This window comes from Pseudopipra pipra, chromosome 17, assembly GCF_036250125.1.
Source record: "Pseudopipra pipra isolate bDixPip1 chromosome 17, bDixPip1.hap1, whole genome shotgun sequence".
Classification (NCBI taxonomy): Eukaryota; Metazoa; Chordata; class Aves; order Passeriformes; family Pipridae; genus Pseudopipra; species Pseudopipra pipra.
Window position 1 is genome coordinate 14,808,503 of NC_087565.1, and position 26,301 is coordinate 14,834,803.

At 43.9% G+C, this 26,301-nt stretch overlaps 1 protein-coding gene across 4 annotated transcripts; it reads left to right on the forward strand.

Annotated features, from left to right (window-relative positions):
- The first annotated feature begins 800 nt into the window (after nucleotides 1-800).
- Nucleotides 801-24,724, forward strand: RBL1 (RB transcriptional corepressor like 1). 4 transcript variants are annotated; one of them, XM_064674405.1, is made up of 22 exons: nucleotides 803-967; nucleotides 1,048-1,181; nucleotides 2,088-2,288; nucleotides 3,569-3,633; nucleotides 3,726-3,854; nucleotides 3,963-4,123; nucleotides 4,848-4,897; nucleotides 6,579-6,762; nucleotides 8,210-8,376; nucleotides 10,291-10,403; nucleotides 10,947-11,050; nucleotides 11,560-11,697; nucleotides 13,145-13,309; nucleotides 13,468-13,603; nucleotides 15,221-15,487; nucleotides 16,411-16,592; nucleotides 18,334-18,510; nucleotides 19,902-19,973; nucleotides 20,147-20,228; nucleotides 21,884-22,050; nucleotides 22,474-22,638; nucleotides 22,896-24,724. In XM_064674405.1, exons 1-22 carry the CDS (start codon nucleotides 836-838, stop codon nucleotides 23,064-23,066), a joined length of 3,162 nt encoding a protein of 1,053 aa, XP_064530475.1. In that variant the 5' UTR covers nucleotides 803-835; the 3' UTR covers nucleotides 23,067-24,724. The 4 variants fall into 4 exon arrangements, with proteins under 4 accessions (XP_064530478.1, XP_064530475.1, XP_064530476.1 ...); XM_064674406.1 differs by having other exon boundaries at nucleotides 16,465-16,592; XM_064674408.1 differs by lacking the exon at nucleotides 22,896-24,724 and having other exon boundaries at nucleotides 801-967; nucleotides 22,416-22,503.
- Nucleotides 24,725-26,301: the final 1,577 nt, after the last annotated feature.

The following is a 26,301-nucleotide window of genomic DNA, read 5'->3' on the forward strand; positions in this document are numbered from 1 at the left end:
GCGCTGGGCACCCGCGCTCGCTCCGGGCTTGCTCCGTGTGTTCTCTGTCCCACCACGCCCTCCCAGCAGCAGCAGCTGGCTCGGGGAGCACCACAGCATGGTGGTTCAAGTGTCCTCCGAGGTTACGCGGGTTCAGAGCCGTGTTCCCTGTGCCCGAACCAGCGCTGCGTCACCCGAGCCCCTTCAGGGCTGCGGGAGCTGCTCCGCTGCCCACGGGGACACTTGGTGCTCTCAGGAGGGCTCTGGCCATCGGCGCTGGTCAGTGCACGGCCGGGATGGCAGCGGGGCTGTGCCCCGGGACACGGGAGCGCTGCGGGGGCGAGGGGGAGCCCACCTGCCCCCGCCCCACGACCCCACGCGGGTCACGGGGCGCTGCGGGACCGCGGCGAAACCCGCTCCTGAGTCAGGCTCCCGGAGCCGCGCGCGCAAACACCGCTGTGACACGCGTGACAGCGAGTGACAGCGAGTGACAGCGAGCACCGCCCCACGCGCGTGTCCGTGTGCGCTCTGCTTGCTTTGTGTGCGTTGTGCCCGTGTTTGCTCTCTGCTGCGTCTGTGTGCTCTGCATGTGCTGTTACTGTGCGCGATCTGTCTGTGTGCGTTTGTGTGTCCGTCTGGCCGTGTCCGCCTGTGTCTCTATCTCTCTATCTGTCTGTCTGTCTGTCCGTTTGTCTGTATATCCGTGTCTGTCTGTGCCTGTGTCCGTCTGTCTGTGTCTCTCCGTGTCTCTCTGTCCCGACCCCGCTCGTTTCCGCGCGTTTCCCGCCCCCCCCGGCGGAAGCGGCCCCGCCCTTCCGGCGGTTTTGGCGCGCGGCTCTGGGGCGGCAGCCCCGCCATGGCCCGCCCTGGCCCCGCCGAGCCCGGGGCCGCCGTCGAGCAGCTCTGCCGGGACCTGAACCTGGACGCGGCGAGCGCGGCCGAGGCGCTGCGGGACTTCACGGCGCTGCGGGGCACCTACAGCCTGGAGGTGAGCGGGGCGGGGGCGGCGGGGCCGGGCCGGGGTCCCGGCCGAGCCCCGGCTGAGCGCCGTGCCCGCTGTGCCCGCAGGGCGAGCCGCTGCACTGGTTGGCCTGCGCGCTGTACGTCGCCTGCCGCCGGAGCCGGGTGCCCACGGTGGGGAGCGTCCCGATGGAGGGGAACGGCGTGTCCCTGACCCGCATCCTGCGCTCCGCGCGCCTCAGGTGAGCGCCGGGCTAATTAATTACCGCCGGGGCTGATTGCACAGCGCCCGTCAGTCCCTGCGCTGCCAAAGCCGCTGGCCCGGGACCGCTCCCGGTGCTCCCAATCGCAGCGCCCGAGGCAGAGCTGGGAAAGCAACAAATCCGCGGGTGTTACAGATGGAAATTGGATGTAAATACGTAATTTTCAACTTCAAGCCTTTGGGAGACCACCCATGTCGGACCAGCAGTTCCACCCACGCCAGTTGTTTCTCGCTGTAGTTAATTTGACCGCAAACACCTCGGCGTTGCCGTAGCGATCTCGATAGCACGCGTGTCTGACTCAGGATTCAGGGCAAATCCCAAGGGAGTGCTGGCGGCTCCCAATTGTTCTGGGAACACAGCATTCCCCCTCTGCACGGCCCCGGCAGCAGCTCCCCTGCCCCTGTGGCTCTGACCGGGGAAGACAGAGCTGGAACGACAGAGCTCCGAATGTGTCTCGTTCCGTTTAAAGACCCGCTCCCGGCTGAGCTGCTGGAGGGGGAGTGCCAATTAATTACACCCAGAACTAACAGGTTTTTGTGCAGGTAACTTTGACAGCTCTTGCTTGTTTGTGGTTTTGCTGCCTGTTCTGCCTCCCCCTCCACACATGCAGAGCAGCATGTGATTTTTCCTTTCCACTCCTCCCCTGCCCAACACAGCCATGCTGGCAGCCGCTGCATCAAAGTAGTGTTCCTGTGCCTTAAAGAGGGTCAAGGAGAAACCCCAGAGTGATAAAAGGCAAAAAGCTTACAATATGTACAGTTTGGGAGTCTTTCAAAAAAAATGTAAATCTACATAGTAATCTAATCAGTCATTAAGGAGTAAATATGTTGTTGCATTTTGGAAGATAGTTAAAGCTCAAAGCAGACCTTTCTTTTTTCTTTAAAGTTTAATTCAGTTTTTTAGCAAAATGAAGAAGTGGATGGACATGTCAAACCTACCACAGGAATTCCGAGAGCGAGTGGAGCGGCTGGAGAGAAATTTTGAAGTGTCAACTGTGATTTTCAAGAAGTTTGAACCAATATTTTTTGATGTATTTCAAAACCCTTATGAAGAAACTTCCAAGCCGCAGCGAAGCAGGAAACAGAGGTATGAGATTTTGGGCTTTAATGTGACTTTTCCCTGGAAAGAGTTATACCCAGTACAGATTTGTGAAAATGAAGTTCTGAAGAGATGGGGCCTCTTTGACCCTGAAACCCAGCACATGCAGAGCCAGCCCTGACCCTGGGGGGGGACAGCTCGTGTCCCCAGGGCTTTGCATCCCACTCCCTGTCACACATGGGAAGGTCTGTGTGTGTCGGGCAGAGGTGCCACGAGGTGGGTTAACTTCAAGGCGCAGTGAGACCAATGCTCTAAACGTTTAGCAGAAATAAGTAAAGCGGCCCAGGGGCGTTTTGTCTCGGCACAGCACAGGCAGGCAGCTGGTGTGACAGGACCCCTCTGTGCTACAGTGATACATCCTCTGTTACATCCCCGGTGACCTGCTGGGTCCTTGCTGTGGTTGCCAGATGAGGGAGGAAGTTACAGCTGATGTGCTAATTTTTATGACAAATTTGGTGGTGTCATCTTCCACACACACATGAAAGTTCTGCCTTAATTAAAGGAGGCAATTAATTGTCTGTGTTCCTTGTGGAGTGTGTGGCTGTTGCTGTGACACCTTTGTAGTGAGAGTGTAACCCTGGGGATGAGGGAGCCAAGCTGTGGCTCTGCGGGGTGTTTTTTCAGCTCATGTGGGTTCTCTGGATGTGAGGGGGGATAATTGTTCTGGTAAAATGCTCTAGTTAGCTCCATGACTACAGGTAGAGTGTAGTGGGAGAAGTTTTATTGGGTGCTTTCTTTGTGTCCCTCAGAGCAGCATTGGGCAGCATCACCGTGGCTTTGGCTCCTCTGTGGGCTGTCCCGAGAAATGCCTTCCCTGGTCTTCCAGCTCCGTGGGTTTGGATAATCTCTACCCCAAATGGAATTCAGCAGCTGAGCTGTAGTACAAGCTGTAATCGTGTGTTCTGAAGGGATGACTGATGCTTTAGTAAAATATTTCGGAAAAACCATCACTGGCATATATATAGCCCTTATCATCTCACCATCTGTGGCTGCAGGAGGGTTCTGTGGGAGATATGACACCAGCAGAATAGTGTGGCAGGGTCAGAGGCAACCACTGGCTTGGAAACAGGGTCAGGAGGTTGTGAATGCTGTGCAGGATGCCCTGTGGAGCCAGGTGGGAGGCTGTTGACTGAGCCTTAGTGTGAAATTAAGACAACAGCTCCAGCTGTTACTCTGAGCAGGGAAATGGCATGAAATTCCTACTGTAAAACAAGGTTCAGCTTTCTGGAACTGAAGAGTGACTTCTCCCCACTTTTCCTTGTTGCCAGGCGGGTACCATGCAGTGTCAAAGATCTCTTCAACTTCTGCTGGACTCTCTTTGTGTACACTAAGGGTAGGCTTGCTTGCTTTAGCTGCATGATTTGGATACATTCCCAGCTGTGAACTTCTGTTGTGTTGCTTGACGTGATGTGCTGTCTCTTCAAGGTAATTTCCGTATGATTGGAGATGATTTAGTAAATTCCTATCATTTGCTTCTGTGCTGCTTGGACCTGATTTTTGCCAATGCCCTTCTGTGTCCAAACAGAAGAGATTTGCTAAATCCATCATTTAAAGGTATGGTGGGGAAAGATTGTTTACAATCAAATGAGATTTTTTTTTCTCTTGGTTCATTTGAAATGAAGTTGAAGGTTGGTTGTCTTCCCCCCCCCTCCTTGTTCTCAGGCTTACCAGTGGAATTCCACACTCCGGAGATCAAAGCCTCTGAAGACCCTCCCTGCATCATTGCCACGCTGTGTGAGCTGCACGACGGGCTCCTGGTGGAAGCAAAAGGCATAAAGGAACACTACTTTAAACCATACATTGCAAAGCTGTTTGATAGGAAGGTACATCTCACTAGTTTTGTGAGTGCATGGTGGTCCCCCATGATGGCTCTCAAGACCATTTAGGTCCTGTGGGTTCCTCAGGGAAGAGTGCAAATGAGCAAAGGAACTCGGGCTGGTTCAGGTTTTCTTTGTCTGTATTTTAGCAGGAACAGAATTCACTCTCAGCTTTTAATGCTGTGTGCTGTAAGGTCTCCTCTGTTTTGGCTTTTTATGTCAGTGGAGAACCTTTGCTTTCCTTTCTCGGCATTGTGGAACTGAATTATTAAAGGTGGTGTTTTCTTCAGGCAAAAAAATGTGATCTCCTTGTGAAATAGTTTTATGGGATGTCTGTTATGGTAGTGTGGGTCCTGCTGCTTGTCTTGAAGTTGAGCAAAATGCTTTGGAAGGAAGAGGTTGAGGTCGCAGGTGTATGAACTGTTCCGTCTAGTTTTGATCCTGGAAATGTTTTCCAAGCTCTGGAAGTTTCTGTGTAGTTGTTTGTAAGGTCAGTCCCTAACCTGGCAGTGAACAGATACTACATTGTAGAGCTGTGTCTGAAGAATGAGTTCATCTGGAGCTTTGTCTTGATAATGGCACTGTAGCCCTTTGGTCTAGGCAAAAAAAACCCCAAAAAGTCCAGTTATGCACCTCAATCTCATTTCCTTTTTGACTAAAACCATCATGTCCTCACAATTGGAACAGTTTTGATTTTATTACCTAAGATATTTCTGCTTTTTATTTTTAGATCTTAAAAGGAGATTGTCTGTTGGATCTCTGCAACTTTACAGAAAATAGGTAAGTTACAGCTTTTGTTCTTAATCATGGGGCTCGGTTTCATGTCTAAAGCACTGGCCTTTGTGTACTAAATCTCAGGTTTTCCTGTTTCTTTATCTTACCATATCTAATGGGTTTTTGATTATTGACCACCAAAGCTTCTCTCTGGCTGAAATGCTTTCTCGTTCCAAGATGTGGCCAATGTCAAGGGTTCAAGCTGCAGAGGTTCTTCCTTGCTGTCAGGTTTTTTGGTGCTTGCTCTGATTTTCTGGTGACTAACCTTTGAGTAATCTAATACAAATCAAAGCCTTGGCTCTGACGTGCACGGATGTATTTCTGTACACATATTATGCCCAGGTAGGGAAGTGTTTAAATTCATTTGTCAGTCTCTAATTGAGTGTATAAATCTGTGGATGCAGCAGAAGGACTTCAAAGAAAAAGAAGAAACAATTGCAAAACCACAAAAGAGGTGTAGTGTTTCTGTGGGAGGCGAGTGTAATTGTTTCAGAAACTTTTTGAATTCACTTCTGAAGGTTAATTTAAATGCAGAATAGGAACAGCAGCTGCTTTGTTCTGGATCCCTTACGGTTTGGGGGGGTTTTTTGCCTTTTGCAAAAAAACCTATTAATTTTTTTTGCTAGGTTAGCTCTTAACTTGTTGGTTTTTTGGGAATTTTGAGGTAAGACGTGATTGTTTTAACAGTGTAGATAACACTTCAATTTAGATATAAACCCATGTATAAACTGGGATCCATTGAATATGCAACTTTTCTTAGTATTTCTACTTAAAAACTAATAGTCTTACATACAGTAGTCCCTGTTCTTTTGAAAGTATCCTGACATTTAAAAGAAGCATGGAAGCCTGTTAGGGTTTGGGGGTTTTTTTGTCCAAACCTTCCATAGTTGTTTTTTTCTTTTTTTCTTTTCCACTTTCTTTTTTTTCCCTAAAAGACATGGGGAAAGTGAACCTGTGATACAGTCAGGTTTCCTGTGGGATCACAGAGTTACTTTTGTCATGATTACATTATGTTCCACTAATATGTCTGCTTCAGTGGTAGCTGGAACTGCATTCCTGGCCCGTGGAAAAGCTGCAGGCAGGATTTATTGATGTGAGCCATTTCTGATTTTTATCCAAAAGTTCCATTCCATTTCTTAAGTGTAAATTTAAAGCTTTGCAACCTTGGTGAGATTAAACATTTCTGTTTTCCAATTGGGTTAGCTGGAATAAAGAGGGTGGAAGATTTGTTTGGTCTCCCTGTCCCTTCTGCTGCACCATTAGAAAAATTATGGGCTAGGGAGTGGTAAAACCAGAAATCCAGTGGAGGTGAATGCAGCTCCCATTGGTGTGTTCTGTGTGTTCACAGATTTAACCTCTGATCAGTTGAGCACTTCCACACTGGTTTATTCACAACTGGGGTAGAAGCAGAGTTGGATTTTTTTCCTCTTCTTACTAAGAGCCAAATGTTGGTGGTCACTTAGGAGGAAGAATAGTCCCTACAGCAGGTCCTGGAGAGCTTTCAGTCCGAAGGCAGGCAGGGCTGACCCCAGGCAGGTTGCCTGGGGAGGTGGAAGCAGCACTGCTGCCCAGAGCATGGAACACTTTGACTCCATGTTGGTGTGAGTTTGTACTTGCGCTCCAGAGGCGCCTTCTTTGTTTCTTCAGCAGTTAAACCTTTGATATCAAACCTGGGCTTCTCTTTCAGCAAAGCACTGAATAAAGAGTATGAAGAGTATGTTCTGACCGTGGGTGATTTTGATGAGAGAGTTTTCCTGGGAGCTGATGCTGAAGAAGAAATTGGCACTCGAAAATTCCCTGAAGATGTGCTAGTAGAGAAAACAGCAGCACGAGCTCCCACAGAGTGTCATCTGCAGCAGCATTTTGAAAAGGTGATTCATTTAACACATCAGTCTCACTTGAAGGACTCGGAGTTCTCCCATCCTTACACACACTTTGAATTATTGAGGAGACTTGGAATTTCTTGAACTTCCTGAGAGGAAGGTGGTGAACGCCGTTTGCAGGCTCCAGTATTGTCTTGCTAAGGAGAAATGGTGGTGATGTCTTTCCTGTGGAATTTATTGTATAATTATTCCTTAAACTGGATGAGAGCACTTTCATGTGTTTAGTCTGGTTTTGTCCAAGAAAAACCTGTACATAGGTAATACCTAAATGTATAGGTCTTACAGTTTTGTTCAAGCTCCATAATCATGCCACAAAACCTTGACACTGGATTCATTTATTTTGTTTTCCCAGTGTTTCCTTTCTTAGGATAGGAAAGATCATCTTTTTTATTCTTCTGCAGAAAATAACATTCACAACATAAACCTCACCAAACTGTCTCTTCATTACAAAAAGTAACCTATTAACAGAGTAAATGTTTCACTGCATTTAAAAATGTATGATGTATTTAATGAAGTTGGCATGCAGGAAAATGCTTGATTACTTTTGTATAAGGAGAAAAATAGTGCTGGATGTGTGAAAGAACCATATGCTGTTTGATTTACTTGTCTATTAAAAAATAAGAATTCTTATTCCAAGATGCTAGTGGTGGTGTAAGTGAATCCTATGGCTTAGCTTTTTCTGCCAAGTATAAGTGTATTTCGTATTCAGGTAAATTAAAGACAGGGATGTGGAGTGGGTTTTAGCAATTCTGAGCTTCAGTTTCTGTAATATAACAATATTGCTATTAATGCATAATGGCTGCAGGCTTAACCTTTTCTCATTATTTGCTGTGTATCATCAGAATGTTGTCCGCTCTGATAATTAAATCCAAAAACTGTGTCACTTCCAGAGACTAGGATACAAATAGGTAAGTGCAGTCCACGCAGCTCCATCTGCTCGGTGCTGCATCATCCTTTGGATAAAGGAAGGCTCGAGGTCTGCCTGGACAGCATTTTCCAAGGAATATTTTCCTGTGGACCTCTCCTGGGCAGCTCTGCCACCCACTCCTTGTGTCACACAGCTAATGCAGTCAGGGACTGAGAATGGAAGCATGTGCTTCCTCTTCCTTGTCCTGTATTTTTCAGTGTTCAGATGATCTTAAAAAATTACAGGCTTTAAGATTTTAGGTCTTGATTTACTGTATTTTATTTTTTAAAACCTTTTGAGTTAATTTTCATCTGCATGAAGATTTGTTATATTTTGTATTTATGGAGTCCTGGGAAAACTTTGGCTCATTTTCAGTCAGTTCTGAGCTGGCAGGTTTGATGAACCCTCACATAGTGTACTGGTGGTGTAATTTTAGTCTTTGGAGGGATTTTGCAGGAGATGCTCATTTGAAAGGTTATTGAAACTGTTTTGTTGGCTGATTACTTGTTATCTTTCTCTGTGTGACAGAAAAGATCATTTGCACCTTCAACTCCCCTGACTGGCCGACGATATCTGCGAGAAAAGGAAGGTGTCATCACTCCTGTGGCTTCAGCCACGCAGAGCGTGAGCCGCCTGCAGAACATGGTGGCTGGGTTGAAAAATGCACCCAGTGAACAACTTACAGCTATTTTTGAGTGAGTGTGTCCACTTCAGCTGCTCTCATACACACAGGAACTGACCTTCTGGCTTTTTTTGTTTGGTGCAGAGTACTTAGGTCTGTGTTTCTGTAGTATTTCTTGTTGAAAGATCTATTTTCTAGATGATCTCATCTGGAGAAGGATGGCTGAACACCACCACCCCCATCTGACTTGTCACCACCATTGTATTAATGAAGACTCAGCTTTTGATGGTGTTAGTTTATCTGTTTGCTTGAAAGCCAAATGCCTTTTTTGTATATTTATTTGGATTTTAAACAAGTATGGCTCTAATAAAAGATGTGGTAACTGTGTTGTCAGAGGTTTTGGAGGAGGGCAGAAATGTTAGAATCGACAAGCTATAGTGTTGGCCTTCAACTTGGGAAGATAAAACTAAAAGCAGCGTACAGATTTCCCATTTCTCCTTCCTACTACTTCAGGATATCTTAATCTAACCCTGTAGCACTTGTATGAGCCTTGCAGTGACCCTGGTTACTGTCAAAGCTGATCTCTTGTGTAGCAACAGCTGTGCTTTCCGTGTTGGTTGTTCTGGTGGCTGTTCCCTGAGCTCTCTTCAGCTCACTGCTTTCCTCTCTGAGCCTAGTTCATAAAAAGCAGTAATTGAATAGTAAATACCTGTAAAGATGGGTGTTTGCTTAACATCTGCAAGTTAGGGCCTTGCTGTATTATGGTGTAAGGTCTCCAGATGTGTTTTTATTAATCAGAATGGACATTTAGTATTAGGACTTAATATTTGAAGTGTGAAAGTAATTTTTGTAAAATAATCATCATAAATAGGTGAAAAATATTACTTGCAGTTCTCATCTTTGGAGTTAATGTATATTTTGAAAGTTTTCGTAGCACTAGTTCTTCAAATTTTACAACCGCTCAGCAGGATGCGTTTGTTTTGAATGTTTCTTTGATTGTTTTTTAAGGACTGATATTATTTATATTACACAATTAAGACATTAAAGTGTCTGCAATCGCTAATGAAAAATGTGTTTGTTCCAAGTAATAAACTAGTCTGTCAGGAGAGAGGTAAATATTAAAATGAGAAAAAAATTGAGTAAACCTCTTGTAAGAGTTGTGGTGAGTACTTTGCTCATACTGGACATGAGTTCAGCAAGCACTAGGATATGTACTGTGTGATTGGGAGAAATGGGAGGAACTGTAGTTTGGACTGTGTAATATTCTGTGCTTTTTAGTATTTTCTTTTTCAAATTAAAATTCCACGGAGACGGCTTCGAAGTTAATTAGAAGGCTTTGTTCAAAGAAACCTTAGTTGCTTTCAGTTCTGGCTTTTCATAATAGTTTATTGTCTTAAGTTGACATCAGTGACAAACCACTGTCCTCTAAAGCAGTTGCTGGAAGATCTGAAAGCTTTCAGAGAGACCATCTCTAGCCAGAGATTCTCTGGCCCATTTTTATGACAGTGACTGTCTGAAGTTCACCAGTTTCTCTCTGTCTTGGTAGTAAATGGAAAGATGTTGGCTCTTCACTCTAAGCTTTTCTGTACTCCCTCAGACTGAGCCTGGCTTGTGTGGTCTCATGGATGCATTTGGTTGGTTGTTGCCTTTTGCAGCATCCTCACTACTGCCTTGCTCTCACCAGATCCTTTTTCTCCCGAGTGTGCTGCTGTAGCTCTTCCTTTCTCCTGCATTTGTTCCAAGATCTCCATAGCCTCCCTAACCTTGTTAGGAAAGGAAAAAAGGACACAATATTTGTGTGGTTTATGTTTTCCTCTGTCTGGGTAATACAGGTTATTGCAGACGAGGAATGTCCAGTATAATTAGCTTCCCTTTTTATTTTGGTGGTATGGTTTTTTTTTGTTGTTGTTGTTCTTGAGTTTGTTTGTTTTTTTTAAACTGGGTATTAATTTATACAAACAAGGCTTTCTCTTTGCCTTTGCTTCAGGTCCTGTGCCCGCAGCCCCATGGAAAGCATCATGAGCAGAGTGAAGGAGATTGGTGAGACCTTCTGCTGCAGCTACACTCAGTCAACAGATGAGCAGCCAGGCTCTCATATAGGTATGGAGTGAAAGGCATGGGATGTTTCAAAATACTAAACCAGGGCAAGTAGAATGCATACATACACTCTTGTCTAAGTACTTAATGCAGTGGAGCTGTTTTTATCCCAGAACATACCCAAGCGGAAAACTGTTGCTGTCAAACAGAACACAGTAGAGAATAAAAATTTATGACAGAGTAAACCCAAAGCTGCAGTTTGAACTAGGATAACCAAGAGATAATGGAAAAGCAGGTCTTAACAACTGTAAACTTGCATTCTTCTTGGCTTTAGAATCTAAAGGGAACTGAATACAAAGAGAAGAGTTATTATTGCAACATTGCGAAACTACACCAGAAGAAATATTAAGTAATCCTTTAAAACATTTATCGAATTTCATGCTGTGCTTGGGCCTAGCGGATTTCTGAACATACTTTTTGGGTTTGCAAAGTGTGTACATACACACCCATGGTATTTTCTTGGATCAGGACAGGTTGCTCAGTTTAGTCTTAAGACCATTTGTGCCAGTGGCATTGGACTTCATCTCTGTTGGTTTTAAATTTCAGATTTTGCTGTAAACAGATTAAAACTGGCAGAGATCTTGTACTATAAAATCTTGGAGACTATAATGGTGCAAGAAACACGGAGACTGCATGGGAAGGATCTGACTGTAAGTAAAGAACTGTCTGAAGAGTAGACCACTTTTTGTAACTGTTTCTCAGAGTTTGTCTTCAGGCAGTTTCAGGACAGAGCACTGTAAAGCACTCTGTGTATATTGTTAATATTTAAAAGGGGAAATACATGGGAGGTGCCTAAATGTGTTTTTTTTCTAGTGTTAAAACCAGTATAACTGGCATAACTAGCCATCTGAATTTGTGGTGCCTTCTAGAATCACAACTTTTGACTTTTATTCTCTTCTTGATCCAATGAACAAGATCAATACTTCATGTTAGGCAGCACTGCATTTGCTCTGCTTTGTGGTGCACAATAAGGAGGCCAGTTGATTTGTCCATAGTATGCAAAATGAGGTGGGTTTGGTGCCGTTACTCTACATCTAGTCTTCTAAATTCCCGTGTAAAAAAGAGGAGGTTGTGAACAGTGGAAAAAAGCAGGTTCTTTCACAAAATTCCGACTTCCATTTCCCCGGCATGAGACCACTGCCATTTTGTGTCTCCTCAGGCTCTCCTGGAGCAGGATCTGTTCCACCGCTCCCTCATGGCGTGCTGCCTGGAGATCGTGCTCTTCGCCTACAGCTCCCCTCGCACCTTCCCCTGGATCATTGAAGTGCTTGACCTCAGGCCCTTCTATTTCTATAAGGTAAATAGCCTCTGACTCAGGACAGTATCTGTATTAAAAATGGCATGTTACTGGATTGAAAGAGTGATGCTCTTCCTCCCTAGCGAATCAGGTAAGAGAAGGACTGATGTTATTGTGCACTGGCTGTCCTGAAATAATATTACCTGGAATATGTAATGCCAGAGCTGAAGCTGAAATATAAAGCAAAAAAATCCATTTTGTAAATGGTACTGAACTGTAACATGCTGTCAATCAACTTTTAGTTCTTAATCTGTATACACTGTTAGTAGACTAAAGCATTCGAGCATATATTTTGTTGATACTCTGTTTCTGGTCATTTTTTTAAACACATTCACCCCACCTCCAATGTAATTTGTTTTTTGACTACTTCAGTCCTTTTATCACCTACCCATATGCCTCTAGTTTTTGCTGGACACCTCACAGCTTACCATGAATAAATCAAGTAGTTCTGTTTAGGTGACAGCAATCAAAAAATGGAACCCTTTGGAAAAGCTCGTTTATATTCTCTTCTCCCTTTTTCCTTCACTCATCAGCTTAGGGCAGTACTGAAGCTGAAACAAATCTGTCAATATTGCTGTGGTTTTTGGTAGCCTCCTTCAAAATGAAATGCACTGGTGCAGACCCAACTTTGTGGAACAGATTTATGTTTGATTTGAATTTTTTTTGCTATTCAGTGTATTGCAGCGCGCTTACGTGAAAAAAATTGCCATCACAAAGGCTTCACACCATGGAGACTTGTGACATTTGTAACTTTGTTCTCCAGATGCTTAGTTTCTGTAGCAGGAGTAACTAAAAATATCAGTAAGTCCTCCAGGGAAGTCTTATGGCATTTCCATTTCTGGACCTTTAGAAAAACAATCTGAATGCTCTTCAGACAGGAGTAAAATAAATAAAGTGGATTTTGTGTTGGAGCATGGGGGTGGAGTACGATGCTGCAGGGGATCTGTTCAACCCCCACTTGTCCACGTTAAGGGTTCTGAGCATTTCTTAAAACTTTGGAGCAGTGGTTTTCAACCCTTCATGTAATGGGCTGCTGGTTTGAAGGGCAGGAAAGCTGGAATGCTGGGGTTGCCACATGCCCTGCTGAGCGGCTGTACCTGTTCCCATCTCCCCAGGTCTGCTGCACGTGCTGCATGGTGAGCTCTGGGTGTGCTCAGTGTTTCTTTCTGTGCATGCTTAGCAATGGGAAGAGAGGGCCTAAAAACCCCTGGAGTGGGTTGGTCTGCATTGATGGCACATCTGCTGTCCAGTTCTGACTCCTGGGTTGCCTTTGGGAAAGGGGGTTAAAAAAAGGGGGTTCAGAAGAGGGCTGAGGAAGATGAAGATACAAGGAGAAGGCTGGAGCACTCTTTGTTGAAGTTTCAAACAGGGTCGTGAAATAAAGAACAGTCTGATCATGTTAAACATGAGCCACGTGACTTTGGGGGGTGTGTGTGATTGCCATCAGGTCATTGAAGTGCTGATTCGGTCTGAGGAAGGACTTTCCAGAGACATGGTGAAGCACCTCAACAGCATTGAGGAACAAATTCTGGAGAGTCTTGCCTGGACTCGGAACTCGGCACTCTGGAATGCACTCGAGGCATCAGACAACAAAGTCCCAACCTGTGAAGAAGTAGGTGATCTGTTTTCCTTTAAATAGGAAATTCACTGTTGCTTTATACAGAAAATTGTTCAAATGAGACAATTGCTGCAGAAAATCTTCTATTAATAGATTGGCACAAAGAAGGGAAATTCATTTGTTATCTTACACTGACATTTCTTATTTCTCAGGTAATATTTCCCAGTAATTTTGAAGCCAGCAATGGAGGAAGTGGGCTTGGGCATTTGCCTATGATGCCATTATCTCCCATAATTCATCCTCGAGTAAAAGAGGTTCGAACAGATCTTGGTGGGAGTTTAAGACGGGGTATGTTCAAGGTTTCTGATACGATTTGAATGTGTGAATTTGGGGGGAGGGGTTTTAAGCTTCTTTGTAATTGCAAAAAGCAATCTTGAATGTGAATTAAGCATTCAGAATTGTGAAGCCTCTTATTTGATCAAGGGAAGGTCTGGATTCACCCAGTCAAACCAGTGCTGTGTCTCACTGGCAGCAGACAGTGGTGATGGTGCTTACCTGCTGGACTGGAGCAGGTTTTGCTGCTGGTTTGATACCAGAGTGACCTTACTCTCAGGTGGGTTGTCATGTAATGGCTTATTGTCCATTGATGTTCAGACTTTTTTAGGTTTTTTTTGGCTTTTTATTTGTTTGTTATCAGTGAGTTTGATTGGATTTTAGGTGACTTTTTTTTTTTAATGAAATGACTGGTGCATTTATTCCTGCTTCCTATGAAACTTTTGGTGCAGGAAGGGAGGGCAATACTGTGCCTGCAGTATTCTCTGCTCTGAAGAACAGTTCTTTGCAGATTCCTGGATCTGACATAGAATTATCTCCTGACAGTGAGGGTGCAGAGGCAGTGCCAGCACTGCTGTTTCCTTTGCATACTCCCCTAGTTAGGAATTGCTGCTTCTGTTGTATCCCAGACAATATTCCATATGTTCTTGCAGGTGCACCATGGACTTATTGGTTGTGTGATGTCCCCCTTGGTGTTTATCTGCCAAATTGCAGGACAAGACTGATTTTCTTTTTTTAAATACTCCTTGGGAAAGAGATGTACCAGCAGTTGCTGTAGGTGTTGTGGTTTGTTGTTGGAGATGGTGTCATATATGGGTAGGGCTGTGTGAGACGTGACCTTGTATATGAGAATCTGGTACCAGAGGCTCCTCCTAACTTCAATTGGAGTATGGTGGGGATTTGAAATGCTTATTTGCCCCTGGTATCAAGAGAACCATCTTGGCAGAGTTAGGAATGTGGTCTCCAATCAGTCTTACCTGACCAATTATCCAGAAAGTTTCTGTTTTCTGGGAAATGGGAAACTCCTGTCACTGGTATCTTCGCAGACTGTGGCAGAAATGCAAAAAGCCCGTGAACTGAAGCCTGTACATTAGTGCTGTGTACTTTGGCCTTACTGCTGGAGGAAGTATTTGAAAGCAACAGAAAAGCCTGAGAGGAACCAGGGGTGGGTGAGGGTGGAGGCACCGGACTCAGGTCAGTGTAGAGAGAGCTTGAAAGCCAGAACATAGAGAAGACTGCATATCCAGGGAATTTGGTCAGTGTTCCTGTAGGTAACTGTGTTCAGAGGAATAGCACTTGCAAATGTTACTGATTGCTAAGCAGACTGGAGTATCTGTGACCTTGTGTGTTCCTCAGTCTCTGCAAATTTGTTTGGTTACTCGGCTTCCATGTGGTACCTGCTGGGAAAACTGTGCTGTCTGGGATGACTGCAAAATAAAAGGAGTCAGACTGTAGATCTCGTTCACATCACCTGGGAACAGTGAACTCTGAGAGCAGGTCTGAACTAGAAGAGATCTCTGGTACTCTGGTGTAGTTGGAAGGCAGCCTTTCCCCTTCTCTGGAGAAGTATTCCCATTAAGCTGCTGCTCATAAGGTTTTGTTGATTTTATCTTTTTGTCCTTGGCATACCAGACATGCAGCCCTTGTCTCCAATCTCAGTTCATGAGCGCTACAGTTCTCCTGCAGCTGGAAGTGCTAAGAGAAGGCTCTTTGGAGATGACAGCCCCCGAGAAACACAGATGGAAAAAATCTTACCCAAAGGAACTAAGCTGACAATTGCTCCAGCATCGAGCATTGGTGCTGAAAACGTGTCAGTGTCTCCTGGGCAGACAGTGCTGACCATGACAACCACTACAGGGCCGGGGAAAGTGGGACAGAAGGTCACGATCCCACTGCACGGTACGAATTCTTCCTGCTTTTCTAATAGGTGTTTTCCTTGCTTTTAAGATCTGCTTAGACCAATCATGCACTTGGAGCATGTATTGCTTGTTCTCTTTTAAAGAATGCTGACTGTCCAAAAAAAAAAAAAGCTTAAGTTCATACTGACGTCTTCTCCTTGGAGACGTCTGATCCCTGGCAAACGTCCTGAGGATTCAGAATCATGAACAAAGTTGTGGAGTTCATGCTTCTTCCAGTTATACCTTACACAGGTTAAGTGATGCTTTGGTTCTCAGCTCCAACAGTCCTTTACTGCAATTTATCTTAACTTCGGTCTGTTATAATCTTAAAAGGCTCTGGAATTTCTAGATAAGGGTTACATGTTAACAATAGAAAAATACTGGGAGACTTTTATTTTGTTAAAGTTGGGTGATGCTTGAATATTTCTGAAAATGATACATGAGCAATGAGTTTTATAGCCATTTTTAATTTAAAAATTTGGTCTACAGTTAAAGACAAGAAGAAAAAAATCTCCATTTTTCATGTTTAGGGAGATTTTCAGCAAGAGAATTTGACTACTGAGGAAACTAATGTGGACTGTATCGGGTATGCTGTCGGGTTTGCAGAATAGTAAAAAAAGGGAGTGCCCACCTCCCCCAAAAGAGTGGAACGCCAAGTACAGACACTGTGATTTCTTCTAAACTTTGTCCTTTCGGACAATTTTAGAAATGATCATTCACATTCATAGTCTTCCTTTAACCTTACCAGAAATGTAATTTTTAATAATTTCTAAAGACTCAGAGGGATAGAGTCTTTCTAACATCTAGTACAGAAGATGAGATGCTTTTAGTATGAAGTGTTTGTAAATGAGTTTGGTTTGCAGTTTAGCTCTGCAGCATGAGGAGAGCAACTGGTTTGTTTCTGGGTGTGTGTATCCTCTCCAGGTATTGCAAATGAAATGGGTGGGATCACCTTGATCCCCATTTCAATTAATTTAGGCCAGCCGTGTAAAGTGGAGGCTCTGGCTCCCTCCTGCCACCCCCCAGGGAACCAAGCACAGGAAGTGCAGGTGTCAGCAGCAAGCAAACCAAAGAGAACGGGGTCCTTGGCACTGTTCTACAGGAAGGTAAGTGTCCTTATTGGAAGTTGTGCTGTACTTCTGCTCGTGGCCACGCTGGAACCTGCCTCCTTGTGCAGCTTCCATTACTTTCAGTCTTCATGTACCTTTCCTTTGGTACCTGCAGTTCTTATATACCTCAAAGGAGAAGGAGAAAGATGTTGAGTGTTGCAGAGAATCCAGATTTCCCCTTCCCATTCATGAGATTTTTTTTACTTTTTAATTAAGACCTTCCGTAAATAACTATCAAAGACACGTTGCTAGATTTTACTTCTCTTGTCTATTTTGACTGCTTCCCACATTTGCAAATTAGACGTATCCAAGATGAGATGATTCTCCCGTGTCTGTGGATCCAGCACCTGGAGATTCTCATTTGCCACTTTGAGGCCTGCCTGGTAGTGCTGATCGTGCTGGGCTGGGAGCTCATAAAGCAGTGATGAATGACACACTAGCTAGGGGTTTCTAGAAAGAAGGAACTTTTTGAAACAATGCAGGATTTAAGGGGCAAGTTAAGAACTGACTGTGCTTCAGAGAAATTTCAGATGACTTACTTCTAGTTACCTTCATTTCCAGTGTGGAGTGTATGAGGGGTCTTTGGAAGAGGCAGGGTAACTTGGTCTAAATGACTACAAAGAATATATGCCTAAATTAATCTCTCAAAAATATTAGGAGATTGGTTTTTTGCTGCTATTTTCTTACTAGAGAAGTTATTTTTAGAGGGTGTCCCCTTTGGCGGTATCTGTGTTAAAATACAACCTAGAAAATTCTGCAATGAACAATCTTTAAGGTACGTTTTAATACAGAAAGTAATTTCTGGAAACACTTGTAAGCCACATCCTGTGTCTGAACTATTGGTTCTTTAATTTTGCTGGTGACAGTCTGTCTCTCTGAGAACAGATTAAGAATTGAGTAGCCAGCTGCCAGGTGGGAACATTGCAATTTGGAACGTTTACTCTCAGCCAGGGAGTACCTTCAGCTGTAGCCATGTATTTGACCAATAATAGGCAATATATTCTTCTTAGTTATGAAGGAGAACTAAAATCTTGAACTTAAATTTGTCTTTAAATTTTGACCTTTCATTTACATTGATCATGCTATTCACAATGATAGTTTTTCCTTCCTCTCCTTTCTTGCTTCTGTTCAGTAGAGCAAGTGAAAATAAAATGACCTCCTTCTGCTTTCTAGCATAAAGAATGGGCCTAATTAGTTAGTGAGGGATATGGTGTAGCAGCTGTAGGCATAATGTTTTTAGGCAGATTTTCTATAAGCATTAGAGATTCAACAGCTGAAAAGTGGACAACTTAGTCTTTGAATCATACCATCCCAGAATGGTTTGGATTGGAAGGGACCTAAAAGATTATCTCATTCCAACCCCCTGCCATGGCCAGGGACACCTTCCACTACACCAACACTTCCAGGGATGGGGCAGCGACAGCTTCTCTGGCCAACCTGTGCCAGGGCCTCACCACCCTCACAGGGAACAACTTATTCCCAATATCCCGTCTAACCCCTTCCCTCTGGCAGTGGGAAGCCATTCCCCCTTGTCCTGTCACTCCAGGCCCTTGTCCAGTGTCTTTCTCCAGGCTGAACAACCCCAACCCTCTCAGGCTGTCCTCACAGGAGAAGTGTTCCCTCCCTCTAGTCATCTTCATGGTCCTTCTAGAACAGCTCTGCTTTGAGCCATTTCATTTTTGCAGGGTGGGATAAGGTTGTTTGGCTTCACTCTTTCCTATGTGTCTTTCTCTTCCAGGTTTATCACCTGGCCAGTGTGCGCTTGCGTGACCTGTGCTTGAAGTTGGATGTTTCCAATGACTTGCGCAGGAAGATATGGACGTGCTTTGAATTCACGTTGGTTCACTGTGCTGATCTAATGAAGGACAGACATTTGGACCAGCTCCTCCTCTGTGCCTTTTATATCATGGCGAAGGTAATGTGTAGTTTTTAAGAAATTCGGGGAATTTTACATTCAATTGACAATGTCAGGTGTGTTCAGAGTTTACAATTTAATTGCTTCATTCTTGTCATATTACTGGAGGGAAGGAAGAAGTCCTTCCAAAAAGTGCATGAAGTCCTAGTACGTGTTTTTCCTTGTTTTGCATATCTTAAAAGTTCCCACCAACCAGCCAGTGTGTTGAGAGGGTTTTTCTCCTCTTCCTGAGCACATTCAGGGTGAGCACTGGTTGATGCAGACAAAGCACTGTGTGATCTTATTGCCCCATGTTTGTTTTCTGTCCTGTTTGTCATCTTCACGATCTGTATAATCTGAACCAAAAAATCCATTGCAGTTACAGAATTAGGCAGGTGCAGAAGTTTGCAGGAGCAAATGTATGTAGGAAAGGTTTCTATTCCCCAGAAATCCTCTTAGGTTTTGAAGATCCAGGCTGAGGAATTGAGGTGGCTGTCTGCTACTCGTACTTCTTCATTTCTTATTCCATTTGCCAGCTTTGATTTAAGGTGTTGTTAAATTGGATTATGAAACTGGAATATTAGTTTGACTCAAACTTGAGCTGATGGTTATGGTGTCCATCAAGTCTAATTCAGACACAAAATTCAGGAGGTGAAACTAAGCCCAGGCTCCTTTCACTGGGGCCGAATTACATAAAGAGGAGCACCATATGTGGAGGGAAACTGATGTTTAAATTGTGACTACCTGTGCTCTTAACTGCAGTGTGGCTCAGGCTCACCTGACATCAATACTGGTAGCTGCAGGAAAGCAAAACCATTGAATAGTCAGTGGTCTGCGTCACGTAATTTGCCAGTTGTTTGGGTTTTTTTCATAATACAGGCTTTCAAGTGCTGACTCCAGTGCAGTGTGAGACCTGACAACTTAGCCAGAGACTGTGATACATTCTCTCCTGGCCCCTACTACAAAAATTGTTCCTTATCTGCTGTTAAAATTGCAAATGTATGGCTGAAAAACTGCTTTAGCAAGTGAGCTATTTTGAAGTACAAAAGCAAGATGAAATTGCATGAGTGTACATACCTGCCTGCTTTCTGTTTAGAAAAGTTAAAGGGTCCAGTTTCCAAATTTACAAAATGCATTTTTGACTTTATAATATTTCCCTTTAATTTTAAGTGTCACTAGAAGAAAAGCCGAAAAAGAAAAATGCCTAAGCATCATAATAAGAAGACTTTGGTGGCTAAGAAACAAGGAATTCCTGAACAAGAAAAATCCTTGATGTTTTCTTATTCTCATCACCAGGATTAAATTTTAAAATTATATACTGATAGTAATACTCACTAAAAAGCTGCATGCTGGACCTGAGCAGCCCAGCCTTCATGCTTGTACTTGGTCTTCAATACCCTTTTCTGTTCCAGGTAACCAAAGAGGAAAGAACTTTTCAGGACATAATGAAAAGTTACAGGAATCAGCCACAAGCAAACAGCCATGTGAGTCAATAGCATTGCCTTTCCTGTCTGCAGATCTCAGAGTTGGCTTTTCAACTGTTTGTGCTCATAAATCCTATGCAGTATAATATTCATTCCCATTCAAATGGATTTCATCTGGTCTCTCAACTTCCTTGTTTTCCTTGACAAGAGTGTTTTTCCCTGTTGTCTTGTAGGTTTATAGGAGTGTCTTGTTGAGAAATACTTCTGCTGATGTCTTGGGCAAAAATGCAGACCCAGATACGGAGATGACAGAAGGTGGGTACAGCAAAGGAATCTGCTCTTTTCAGTAATGTACTTGTGGGCTTTTACAGAACTGGAACTGTCAAGTGATAAGAAGTGGAGCAAATTTTACAGTTTTAAATATGTTAGAGAAGAACAAATGTAATGTTGAAAAAGAAACCCTCTTGTCAGTAGCTCTCCTGTGTGATAGAAGTGGAAATTACGCTTCCTAGTTGGAAAGAATGTTTGATTTTTCTTTCCATAAGTTTGGTTGCTCAGGGTTGAAGTATCTTCTTAGTTTGTCAATGATATTATAGTTTTTCTTGGACAGCAACACTGGTTAAGAAAGAAAGATGAAGATGAACAGTACCTGGAATATTATGATTTTTTTTTCTTATCACCTGTTCTGAAGATTTTACAGAAAATAAAAATGCTGACTTATTAAGACCACCATTTTCTTATATTCAGGTTTCTTTTAAATAGATGAAATTTTCTTTGCTCTAGGTTAGAGGAGAAAAGGGTAAGAGCAGTATTAGAGAAAAGCATGAGAACTGTGCTGTGCCCATTTTGAGTGACATGTCAGGGCAGTGAGAGATCTTGAGCCCATGTATGAACCCATGAGCAGAGCAGATCTGCAGCCAGGACACACGTGGAATTTAGGAGTTTTTTCTTTGTGGTACATTCCCACTGTGGCTGGGATTCAACTGCCTGAAGGAGTATTAAAGCTGTTTTTTAAAGGCCTGGTGAGGATTCCATCAGGGTCCAGGAAAGTGCTAATCTCCTGTAGTTCAGCATCCTGTCTGACAAATCCACACTTCTTGGATGTCTTGGAGTATCTTGAAGTGACACTGGGCTCCAGTGTTTTGTTAGACAAATGTACTTGGTTACAAAGTTCTTCATTGGCTTTTCCTGCCAGACTTTTTCTTCAGTTTATAGACTTGTGTCTCCTTTGTTTAGTAACCCCTGCTCTTTTGACACCAGCTTACAGGAGCACGTGCCTGTGTTGTGACAGAAGGCAGACAGATGGAGTTACAGGTGTCAGCTGGAGCTTTTGATGTTTGTCTCTGTGCAGTGATGGCCAGAGACTTTATTCTGCGCTGCCCTGTTTTACTTGGCAGTGAGCAGAATGGAGGAGGAGACATAGAAGGTTGTATTCAGTAGCACTTCAGCTTAATTAGGGGAGAAAGAACATTAACAGAAATACACTTGCTGTGTGGCTGCAGCTTTTCCCACTGAATGTAACACACCTGAACAAATGGTGCCATAGCTTCCGTGCAGCAGATGCGAGTTGAGCTGATCAATAGAAACTTTCACATAAGCCAAAAGCTGAGAGGTGTCAGACTGCTTAAAACATAGTTTTAAGAGCGTCTAATGGCTTTGTACCACTCCCCAAAATAAGCATGGGAGAAGGGTTCAGTCGTGCTACAGTTTCTTGCTACAGCTATTTCCAAGTTTGGAATGAAGGCTGGTGTTGGTCTCTTTAGCCATAACCCACTAGCCTGCTCACAGCGATTGGTAGCTTCTCCTAATGTTCATAACCATCTGCAGCAGCCCCTGCTCCTGCCTCAGGCATGTTTCTTTGATTCCTCTCATTAACTAGTCAATGTATGGACAAGTTCTTGCTAGCTGGACAGGGTAAGTTTGACTCTGAAGCGCCCAGTTTTTGACATCTGAAGCTCTCTCATTGTTAGACTCAGCTGTGAAAGCTGCCAGTTCCTCTGGACGATCTGCAGCAGAGAACTCCAGTGAGTCGGAAACAGAGGAGAGAGGAGATCTGATTAAATTTTACAATGCGGTCTATGTAGGACGAGTAAAGGCATTTGCACTGAAGTACGATATCACAAACCAGGATCATGTGGTAAGTAAAGTACTTTGGAATGAATACTCAGTCGTTTTTCCTGACAGTTAAACGTATGCCAATAATTTTGTCCTGTCACTCAGCTGGTGTGGGTGAAGTCAGATAGTTGTAGGTAATGGTATGAAAACTTGCTTTAACAGCCTTTCGAGAGAACTGACGCGGATGCTGTTCAGTTTGCAAACCTGGTTTCAGCTTCTTTACCTCGATGCAACACCCATTTGCTCAAATGCCTGTGGACCATCTCTGTAACACATCTAGACAATTAATTCTGTTATTTGATCGATATTTGATCTGTTGTTTACCTCTCTCAAGATAAAATCTTCTAAAGAAGACCTGGAGGTGTATTAATCTTTCCTTCTGTGCAGTTACTGCTCTTAAACACCTTGTGATTGAGCTCCCACGCAGATGTGTCCTCCCTTGCAGATGGAAGCCCCTCCCTTGTCCCCATTCCCCAGCATCCGGCAGCAGCCAGTGTCCCCCCGGCGCATCTCCCAGCAACACTCTGTTTACGTGTCGCCTCACAAGAACGGCGCCTGCCTGACGCCCCGAACTGCACTGCTCTACAAGTTCAGTGGGAGCCCTTCCAAGGTACACAGCAAAAAAAGGTTGAAAGGCGTCAGTTTGAGAGTGAGTTAATTAATCTCCTAATTAGGATGTGGTATAATGCAGTTCTAGTGTGCTATAATGCATCTAGTCTCTCAGTTTGCACTGAAGGGTGGAATTATGTATGTAGATCCATCACTCACAGAGGTTCAGAATAACCTTTTGCTCTCAGATATTTGAAAACCAGAGCAAGTTTGAAATGGAGACAGAGTAACTCATGATTTTTTTTATCTTGATCACAGAGTTTGAAGGACATCAACAATATGATAAAACAAGGTGAACAGAGGAGCAAGAAGCGAGCAATAACAATTGATAGTGACACTGAATCCCCCACAAAGCGACTCTGCCAGGAAAATGATGATGTTCTTCTAAAACGTCTCCAGGATGTTGTCAGTGAAAGAGCAAATCATTAAAACTGCCTGTTTCCTCTGGGATCTAAAAACTGTGGAGCTGGTTACAGCTGTTGTGCTGTTTATTTCCTGGCTTTGTATACAGACATCTGCCAAGTTTCTTTAACACTGAACTTTTACCTGACTTCCACAGGATGCAAAAAGCAATAGTTAAGTAGGAAATGCCAGTGATCTTCATTCCCAAAGGCCATGCTGTGCTATAACTTTGAGCTGTTTTAGCAAGAGTGTTTTGTAGAAAGCCATATTGGATGTTCTCAGGCCTAACTGGGAGCATCGTGAGTTCTGAGTGTAACTCAGCTTCTAGTAACATTGGTTTTATTTTTGGAATCAGATTGGTAAAGAAATGAGTGAACTCGGTTTAAGTTTCCTCAAACTTTTTATATTTAGAGAAAAAATTTTCAAAGTGCCTTATTTTAAAAGAATGTGAAATTTTATGCATTATTTTCTGTGGAGTAACTGGAGGGAATAAAAATGGATCATTTAGCCTCGGAAGAGCTGAGCAGTTTTGAACTGTCAGAACTTCAGTTAAAGTGTAGGTTGTGACATGGATCTGACAGCTTTGCAGTAATGGGGCAATAATCAAAAAATACAAATAGCAGTGACTTAAATTGGACTCTGGTAAAGCACTGAGATACGGTTCAGTGAATTCCCTTTCTTTTGAGCCAGGGGGTGCTGCCACATTGGAAGTTACAGAGCAGCCAGCCCTGGAAGCTTTTCATATGGATGGCAGCTCACCCTGAAGAATTACAAGCGGGTTACAGTTAAAATCAGCAGCTGGGGCAAGATTAGAGCCATAGAGAAACTTCTCAGTACTGTAATTTTCAGTTTCTATGTAACTGAACTGAAAAAAAAAAAAGGAACGATTACACATAGGACTTGTTTGAGGAGCTCTGCTCACTTCATTGGCTGGGTTAGGTTAGTATGGAAGTGTTAGTAAAAGCACTGTGATGATTTTGGGCAGTCTCAGCCAATGAATCTGGCCAGGAGTGAGAGAGGAGAAATTGATTCCTAAGTGTGAGTGATTCCTAAGAGTGAGGGACACTACTCAGCAAGGAGTAGAAAGTTTACAAACTTGGTTTTGAATTCTGAACTACTTGAATTTTGTTTTTTTTGGTTTGTTTTTTTTTTTTTACTTTCAAAAAAAGGTGCTTGGTGCTTGGCCATGGAGAGCTGCAGTGTGAGGAAATGGCCATGCAGTGGACTAACTTCCATGTCGATTCTTCAGTTTCTTTAATTTTATTCAAGTTTTAATGTTTGTCTTCAGATTTTGAGATAAAAAGTGGAGGATTCTAGCCTTTCTGGGTGGGAAATGTATGGTCAGACATAACAGGGTCAGTCTTTTCACAGTATTGTATGACGAGAGTTTAGTTGATTTGGTTTACGTTTGACATGATGTGCACATCTCCTCATGTGTCTGGTCCCCACACTGTCACTGCCTTCTCTGAAACCAGAAAACTGATGGTGCCAAAATCCTTAGTAGTTGTCTTTAAGTGTAGTGTTTCTGCAGTTCAGAATTTTTCACCTTTTTAGGTGATAGAAAAAATATTTTTGGCTTGTTGAACAGCTGAAACAATAGCTTACATGGAAATTTTGTTAACGGTTTCAAAGTGCCTTCACATGTAAATCTTTGTTTTATAATAAACAACTAAAAAGTATTTTAACCTATGTTGCTATATTTCCTGTTGTTTCCCTGTGCTAATTCATTAAACAATGCCTTCTGTCTGCATTTTCTGTAATGTCAAAGACCATCATTTTTATATTCCCTCAAATTTCTTTGGGATTTTTTTTCTTTTTAAATTCATCATATTTCATGTGTTTTGTCTGAAGGTTCCTCCTGAGGTTTCTTTACTGTTTGTGCTTCAGACCAATGTGGTTTCTGGGAGGAGAAGGTGAGTAATACATTACATGAAGTAACCAAAAAACAAAGAAAGGGAGAAAACCCTGCGGTGACAGGTGACATGCCCACAGAGAAAGGTGTGACTCCAGCATAGGTGAGCTGTTGGACTCACTGTGGGCTCCTAGTTCTTATCTCCCAGCACTGCAGCCATGAGATCCACGTGCTGGTACTGGCTGCCCTTCTCCCAGGCTGGTTTCAAAACCAGCCTTGGACAGGTTCAGATCTGTAGCAGCTGGTTTTGTCACTCCAGGTAAGCATAAAGCTGGTATGAACCCAGAGCTTTTAAATTACTCTTGTTCACCCGCTCTGGGGGTGGGGAAAAGGCTAATTTGTGCAGATTATCCTGTAATGATGTTTTAAAAGACTAATCTGTAGTTCAGAGAATCACAGAATAATATCCTGATTTGGAAGGGACCAGCAAGGATCATCAAAATCCAACTTCTGGCCCTGCACAGGACACCCCAACAATCACAGAATGGCTTAGATTGGAAGGGACCTTTTTAAGATCATCTGATTCCCCACCCTGTGCCTGAGAGCATTGTCCAAACCCTCCTGGAGCTCTGGCAGCCTTGGGGCTGTGCCTACTGCCCTGGGGAGCCTGGTCAGTGCCAACCACCCTCTGGGCGAGGAACCTTTTCCTGAGATCCAACCTGACCCTGCCCTGGCACAGCTCCAGCCATTCCCTCAGGCCCTCTCAGTGGTCACAGAGCAGAGGTCGGTGCTGCCCCTCCGCTGCTGCTCGTGGGGAAGCTGCAGAACCCCAGGGAGGTCTGACCTCAGTCTCCTCCAGCTGAACAAGCCAAGTGCCCTCTGCTGCTCCTCATGGCCCCTCAAAGCCCTTCACCATCTTTGTAGCCTCCTCTGCATGTGCTCTTTAATGGCTTTATATCCACATATGGAGGCCCCTCAACCTGCCCCGGGACTTGAGGCTGCCCCAGTGCAGACCAGAGCAGGACAGACCCCCCTCACCCTGCTGGGCCTGATGCCCCCCAGGGCAGGGCTGGCCTTTGGGGCTGCCAGGGTACTGCTGGCTCCTGTTCCACCTGCCTCAGCCCAAATCTCTGACCCCTTTCCCCAGAGCTCTCCAGCCTCTCATTCCCAGTCTGTCTGTACATCCAGAGTTGCCCCATCCCCCTTGTTGAACTTCCCATGGGTGGTGAGTGCCCAGTCCTCTCATTTGTCAAGGTCTCTCTGCAGGGCCTCCCTGCCCTCAAGGGGCTCAACAGCCCCTCCCAGTTTTGGGTCATCTGCAAACTTGCTCTATGTCCCTTCCAGTGCTGTGTCCAAGTCATTGATGGAGATATTGGAGAGCACAGGGCCCAGATGGAGCCCTGGGGAACC

Coding starts and splice junctions, on each gene's coding strand:
- RBL1 (XM_064674405.1), top strand. CDS start 836: ATGGCCCGCCCTGGCCCCGCCGAGCCCGGGGCCGCCGTCGAGCAGCTC. Junction 10,404..10,946: donor GCAGCCAGGCTCTCATATAG/GTATGGAGTGAA, acceptor TTTAAATTTCAG/ATTTTGCTGTAAACAGATTA. Junction 22,639..22,895: donor TCAGTGGGAGCCCTTCCAAG/GTACACAGCAAA, acceptor TCTTGATCACAG/AGTTTGAAGGACATCAACAA.